This window comes from Vidua macroura, chromosome 10, assembly GCF_024509145.1.
Source record: "Vidua macroura isolate BioBank_ID:100142 chromosome 10, ASM2450914v1, whole genome shotgun sequence".
Lineage (NCBI taxonomy): Eukaryota > Metazoa > Chordata > Aves > Passeriformes > Viduidae > Vidua > Vidua macroura.
In genome coordinates this window covers 18,996,526-19,004,283 of record NC_071580.1, presented here as the reverse complement: position 1 = coordinate 19,004,283, position 7,758 = coordinate 18,996,526, and the positions used below count along the sequence as shown (strand labels likewise).

The 7,758-nt window shown below is 39.9% G+C and overlaps 1 protein-coding gene across 1 annotated transcript in view; it reads right to left on the bottom strand.

The window, feature by feature from the left end:
* Positions 1 to 319: 319 nt before the first annotated feature.
* Positions 320 to 7,758, bottom strand: part of SLC25A36 (solute carrier family 25 member 36) — a 30,888-nt gene continuing 23,449 nt past the window's right edge. Inside the window, exons 5-7 of the mRNA XM_053986202.1 lie at positions 6,821 to 6,887; positions 5,078 to 5,367; positions 320 to 4,355 (exon numbers count right to left, since the gene is read on the bottom strand). Of these exons, the coding sequence (XP_053842177.1) occupies positions 4,162 to 4,355; positions 5,078 to 5,367; positions 6,821 to 6,887 (551 nt within the window). The 3' untranslated portion in view covers positions 320 to 4,161. The remainder of the gene's footprint in view (positions 4,356 to 5,077; positions 5,368 to 6,820; positions 6,888 to 7,758) is intronic.

Genomic DNA, 7,758 nt, shown 5'->3' with positions numbered 1-7,758 from the left:
CAAGGACTTGGTTATAACCTCACATGCAATTAACTCTGAGCATTTTAAGGAATTACTGCCCTTCAGTTTTGTCACCAGTGGCTTATGCTAGCTGGCACTTCAAATGGACACAAGTTTTGTGGTCACCAGCTCCTGAATCTCAGTTGACAAGACAGGGTTGCTTGGTTCTGTAGAGGTAACTCTGTTCAAATCCAACTGCACCAACACATACTGCTTAAGTCATCCATGAATCCCTCCAAAAAGGCCACACTAAAGGTACAATACACACACCTTATTTTCAGCTACTATAAAATGGTACAAGATAAAATGATTCACTGGGTTAATGAATTTTTCATTTTTAATCATAACTGTGCAGGCACTGGTATGTATCAATAATAGAAAAATTCCAAGGTTAAAAACAGTGTACAGTTTAGCACAGCAGGCAACATTGAGTAGAAGCACATAATTTTAATTTGCTTTGAAGTTTAAAGCAATCCAAACAAAAAGTTAACTATATAAATACAGAGTAAATGCACACAGTTTACAGCCAACTACATGTATGCAAGAATAATAGCAAACCTCACATGAGTACTGAAGTGTTCTCAATCTGTCATCTGTGAGTGTTTAGCTATGACTCTGAGGGCATAGTTATGTTCACATATGCAGGGTAGGCAGACTTTTAAATAGAAGAACTGAAAAAACTTACATAACTCAGTCTTAACAGACAGAAAGTTGAAAAAAGTAGTACATTTACCTAGGCACACTTCAGCATTCAGCTTGTTTTCCAAATCGGAACCGTTTAAACAGGAAGCAACATTTATAAAAGCTCTCCACTCTTGTCTCTGGAAGCATTCTTATACAATGCTGCAGTCTGAGGAATGTTGCAAATGTCGTAAGAAAAGCAGACTAGCAGAAACTGTCATTAACGAACAAACGATCCGCTGTCATTAACACCTCAATCAGCAAGGGAAGATGCGGAGTGCGTCATGTAAACAGAGATAGGGGCAGAGATGGGTAAGCGGACAGGCGATGTCTCGGTTACAACCACAACACCAGGAAGCTCCGCAGCTCGCTGGGGTAAGCGCACTTCCAGGCGGGCAGAGCGGGGCGGCTCCGGGCGCCGCTCCCGGGACCCGCTTGCCGCGATCCCGCGGAGCGCGCGCCACCTGCCGGCCGCGCCGCGGAGCTGCGGCCCCGCCGCGCGCCAACCTCGGCTCCGAGCACAGCCAGGGAAATGGGGAACGAATTCCTGACTAAAGAGCTCTTCACACGTCCTGTCGTCTAGCACGCACAAGTGGGACATAAATGCATCCTAATACAAATCAAGATGACCAAGTTTAAATGCACTGCTTTCAGCTCTGTAGTTAAAGATATTATTGAATGAAGCATCTTGTTATTTCCCTTAAGTTTTTATAATAAATATCAAGAAAACTACATAAATAATTTAAAGATCTTTGGGAAATGTATCGGAGGTAATTTTGCAGGTACTTGTAGTTTAAAAATAATGACAAATCCCAAGAAATGTTTGGGTTATGTTTGGTTATGCAAAAGAAGACAAAACGATCTACCCCTGAAGTTCAAAACAAAGCTGCAAGGAACATCCTTTATAGAGGTGGAATAATGAGCTGATTGTCTGCTTTTAGCTGTTATCTCCCATATTCAACTGTCCTTGTTAAATCGTCCTACTTACCACCTCCAGGGGCTCTGCTCTTACCCAGAGAAGGCACACACACAGTACCCAGGGAATACCCAGGAATGGGAGTCAAACACAGAACCAAGGGACAAGGTATCCAAACAGAGGAGAGAAACTCTCACGAAGCCTAGGCTACTCCAGGTATTTATTCACTGTATTCACCAAATCTGAGTATGGTCTTTGCCAATTTAAGTTTTGGCTATGACTGAGTAATCTACATAACCTGAGGAGTGACCCACCTTCTACATCACAAAAATTACAGTAGGTCACTATTCCTGCATGTATTTATCTGAACAAAATCATCACATCAAGGCTTAGGTCAGTCATAAGTACTCCAGTCTTTTCCTAGAGAGATCACTAGAAAAAGCCCACTTTAAAACATTTAAGCACTCCTTTCACTCTTTGAGACAATCAAGTTCACTATGGTCACCCCTCAGACCATGCTGTCTTGTCTTTAAAAAGGGAACATTTTCCAAGCAGGGAAGTCAATACAGAACTGCAAGGTCAATGTACTTACTATGGGTGGCTTTTAGAGGACGAGCAATTAATACAGAGAATTACATGAAATACTCAAATACTTTGACACTGTATGGAAAACATAACAAGGGTCAAAATAAAGGAAAGCAAACGAGAAAAACCCAGACTGACTGTTCTGCAAGCTTTGAGGTTTTACACAGAGCCTACAGAACCATTGCCACAGAGATACTATGGATTTACAGCATAAACTCCTGCACAGCTTACACAGGAATTAAACCACATGCTTGGTTTAAAACCAAACTGCATATTTCAAACACTGTTTGATTCCAGATAATCAGTAAGAGGAAGAAAAGTCATAAGCCCTAAGAAGGCCACAAAGTGCATAAGAAGTCATTCATAAAATAAAGCCATTGCACATGATGCACAGTTCAAGTGTACTGAAGTACCACACTGGAAGAGCTGAGAGCACAGTTCTGTCCATGCCAGTGTAGCAGCATTTTTATGGAGAAAGCTATTGACCCCAACTTCTAAATGATCATCTTTCTCATAAGGATAATGGATGTAGACTGAGAAGATATCTGTCTGGAAAGCTGTAAAACTTCCTGTAACATTAAACTGCTTGACACTCCAGTTGTATGATTTTGAAAAATTCTGTAAATTACAACAGAATAAGCCAGCTAAGCCTCACTGCTGAATGCAAGGCATTATTTTGCAATTGGCTTACAGAACAAAACCAATGCCTGAATAATCAGACAATGTGGAGGACAAGGTTATAGCTCAGTACACAGGCTCAAGCTGACAGAAGTGATACAGCATTTATCAGGGGGAATGCTTTCAAGAAAATACTATTTACAATTTCTCCATCATTCTGCACAGAGCCTGTCTGCACTGACAAGATCTATCACAACTTCAACTGGTTTCTGCTTTCTGGTCACCCTAGCCACAGTGATATGTGTTCTCCCCCAGTACTCCCATATAAACACCGGCAATCCAAGGCAGGATTTGCCAGATATTTAAGGGTAATACAGCTTGTGCTTAGGCAGCATGAAACTGAGTGAATCCTGTCTTCACAAATGGGAGGCTGGATTAGTTGACATTTCTCATCACGTTACAAATCCTTAAAAAGGCTATAAAGTGGCATTCAGCAACTTCCTTAGCTGTGTGAGAGACCTGAACAGGTTGGCAAGGAAAACTGATGATACAGGACAATGTTTCATAGGCCTCTCTTACTTAGGAAAAGTTCCAGAAAAGAAAAAGCATGATGCAGCAGGACCAGGAGTCCACATACACCAACATTAACAGACTGATAACCTGAAGAGTTGAACAATCAGACTCTCTCTCATTAACCTACAACACTGCTCAAATATCAAGGAAAAAAAAAAAAAAAAAGAACAATCAAACCCAAAAGCTACAACAGGTATCACCTTTTGTAGTGAAGAAATAACTGTTCTGGGTCCCTGCACCATATTTTGTCTTGAGGTAGCAACATGGAAAACTTTACACACTTACCACACTACCTCAGTCTCTTTATGAATCTTCAGAGCAACTAAACGGAAGTGTCAGGTATAGAAAACTATGAAAGTACTGTCTTGCCCATTCCTCCCATAGGTTACTGTGCAGTAAAACAGAACAAAAATGATGTACTTGAGAGCAATCACTAAGAGAAGGTAATAGGACTGCCCAGGAACATATTTCATGTCCCCTCCCTCACCCATCAGGTCTCTGAAGATGACTCAATGGCTTTGTCTAGTTTGTCTAGATGAAAAGAATAATTCTGAATTAAGAGATGTATGAAGGCATTCCCTAAGGGGCAGTTCCCATTTGTCACACTGACATGAGACCACACAATAAAGGCAGCAAAATTATTCAGAGTTGCCCACAATCAACCTTCTGTTTTGTCCACAGCTGCTTGTTCCTGATACAACGCTCCTTTAGCCCACCACATTGGCATTGACATTCAGTGGTCCACTCCAGTCTTTCAGTCTTCCACCTTCTTTCACCTTGCCACACTGCTATCCATCAAGTAAGTAGACTACAACTTCATAGGTGGACATCATGATAGCCGTGTTTGGAATCTGTCTGATCAGGTGTGTAGTTAAACCTCGGTAAAGGGAGCCATACCCTTCCTCTCGCACAAGCAAAGAGAGTGTCTGGAAGAAAGATCTGTATTTTGTTCCCTCTTCTCTTAGTCTTGTTCGTACAACCTCTGTATAAAGAAAACCAGTGGAAAAAAAAGAAAAATTGAGTGGGTACATTCATCACTTTTCGTTATTTTTCCCAGCAACTGATCAGGGATTTTTAAATAGCCCTCCCCAAGTTCTCAATCTCACAACTCCTCTTTAAAAAAAAAAAAAAAAAAAAAGGAGGAAGAAAACAAACAGAGTAGCAAACCAAGTATGTGTAAGAAGAGAGAAAGTATTAGATACTTGACTAAACTAGGCAAGTTCAGAAGTTCTACAATCCAGAAGAGGACTGTTGCTTGGGCTTACATGTTAGCTCAGAAGTTGACATTAGTTCAGTACTCAGTTCATTAACAAGCAATGTATACAGAACTACTTTGCAGGAAGATCAAGTGCAACTGACACACAAACTAGGCAGCCTGCATCCCTAGAAGGGAGACAAGAACTTGCTGGCACATCATGGAAAATTGCTGAGTATATGGAAAGATTTCAACTGAAAAAGTACCTCTTTGAGTACCTTGGGCTATACCCTGGCAAAATAAACATTGCCTAAGAAAGGTCATGCTGGATATCCACTGTAAAGCACTTCCATTTCTGAATACTATACTCATGTTGACCTGCTAAATCTGATATTCAGACAGGGAAATATTTCTTGAGCAAAGTAAACCAAAGTTGGCTACAAATCTCACGGAGAAGACTCCCTTTGAAGGTTCTGACTCGGGGTCTCAGCTGCACACGTCCCACTTACCATGGGGATAGGCTATTGATGTTGCACACGTTTTGGAAGTGGCCGCAGCCATCATCATTCGAACAAAGTCTGATGCTTCTTTTGCTGTCTCATCCTCATTGTCCATGGCAGCAGCAGTCTTATACTCCAGTAATTTTTTCTTAATACTCTCATAAATGACAAAGTGAATAACAGTCTCAGATATGCCTGCGTAGGACGCAGACATTCCCCGGTAAAAGCCTCTAAAGCCATCCAAGCGATAAACTTTGCGGGCACACTCAAAAGCGCTCATTCGCTTTTCCCCACGATTCCTAAAAAGGAGAAAACAAATCCGAGTATCAACTTGTGCAACCAGCAAGACTGGAAAATTAATTAAACAGGTTTGTAGTGACAAGAAGACCTAGGAAATACCCAACACTGGTGCTGAGGGGCTCCAAGTCACCTGACAGTCTCAAAGGCCTTCAGCACTAAACACAGCTAAAGCATTACATGGAATCCAAGTCAAACTTCACACAGTGACTAAAGAAAAAGTATCACAAACAAACGTTGAGCAGCCTTAGGCCTCTCCAACTCTCATGCAATAAAGGACTAAACTGTTTGGAAACAGACTCCCAAATGGACTATCAATGTCAGTGACTCATGAGAAAAATGACCATTTCCTTTTGCATAGTGGGTTTGCCCTAATTGTTGCCTCAATAAAGAGCTCCACAGCATTCAGTGGCTAGGAGTTGAAACAGCAGCCCTCAGCATTACAGCTTTCAGCAAACAACTGGCACAGCAACCAGTGCAACAGTGGGAGCTGTTGCTCGATTGAACTAAGCCACTGCTGATGTCAAGGAAAATGCTCATTAGACATATACCTATTTCAAGCAGTATTTGCAAATGAAGTTGTATTCCCATTCTGAGCTTGCACACTGAATTGAGTTGTGCATATTGAAGTAGTTAGAATACTGTACACAACTGTGCAAATCCATGACAACACTGCATGAGATGTGCTTCACTACAGCTGCAAGTGCAGGCACATGGATTGTGCCAGCAGAGGTCTGAGTGAGCAAGTCACAGAATAAAACAGCAGAATAACCTTCTAAGGAGTTATGGTAATCATATGGACACATCATATGGCATCATACCAGTCTCTCCCCTACATGTTTAAATAGATGGGAATACAGAAGTCTGTCTTCCTTCCTGTTTGCATAAAATTCTACTTTCATTACAAGTTTCACAATAAACCATTTCTGTAGTCAATTCTATGCTAGGTCCAAACAATTTATTGACTATCCCATATTAGGACAATTCCTGTTTCTATCCATGAACGAAGTATTTTCTTTTGTATAAGCTAGAACTCATTGTATGTGGAAAAAAAAGCCACAATAAAAAAAAAAACCTAAGTATGTTTAAAGTCTTTTTCTAAACATTTGCTATAATACTGAATCCATATTTCAGGGATGTTTTGCTCAACAGTTAAAGAGAACATATTACTGAATGAAAATGCAAGCATATGGCTGGTAGAACATGATTTTAATGGAACTGTTAACCTTGTAATTCATTCCAAATTTGCTGGTCAGTCTACTACAGTGCCTCAAGCATGTCTCAGAACAGATTAAAAAAGAGAAGTGATAGTATAACTTGAACAGAGACCAGCATCAACTTTGCAAACCTGAAATGCTGAATGTTTAAGAATTCATTCTACTTTGGAGTGCAGAACAGATTCACAACACTTGAGTACAATGTTATCACAGCAGCGAGGTTTCCTATTGTCTCTACCTTGCATCAAGCTGTAATCGCGTCTTTACCAACCAAATGGGATTAGTTGTTGTGATCGCAGTAAAGCCTAAAAAATGCAAAAATAACACAATTAGATGTGATAATACCAGAAGAACAAATTCATCTAAGTTCCAATTGCACACAGTTAAGGTACAGTGGATGCAAAAACTCGGACTATACTGATTTTTCTGAAGTCCCCATTTTGTGAATCCATACAGCCAATAAACACTTAGGTTGTTTTTAAATTTTACATTAATATTGAGTAAGTTTGATTCTTAGCAAGAGATGCCCCATATAAAATAAGCCAAATTAAGTACAGTCCTCTACCTATCTAATACCAACCCTGTTTTGACACCACAGAACAGCAATGCCAACTAGACAAATATCAGCCAATTGGGCAAAAAAGTCAATAAGAATGCATTGCAGAGACAGCAATAGCAATTTGAGATGCTATAAAACATTGCCTCAATTTACTTTGTTACCTGAAATACAATCCGAGTTTAAAAGCATGCAGACTGAATAAATACTACTTTTTGTGCAGTTAAAAGGCTTTTATTATTGCAAATTAAGAGACCTTTTAATACTGAACTACAATGAGCAGTTATATTTGAGTGCTAATCTTTTATTTAGTATTCAAAGCAGAGATTGTTGGCTGGCCTTGGAATACTTTTACAAGCATATGAGTGTTTAAATTGTTAAAGTAAATACTATGACTTCTAACTATTCAGACAGACAGCAACTACACAGGCTTGCATAAGGGCCAAGGGTTAAAGCTTTGATTTTCAGTCCACTAAAGAAAACAAAAGAAAAAGAAAAAAGGAAACAAAAGATAAAAAAAGGAAAAAAAGAAAATAAAAAAGAAGTAAGAATTACTCTTACTTCTGCACAACCGTGGAGAGAGAAAGAGAAAGCAGAGTGAAAGGCAGCTCTGAAAAAAA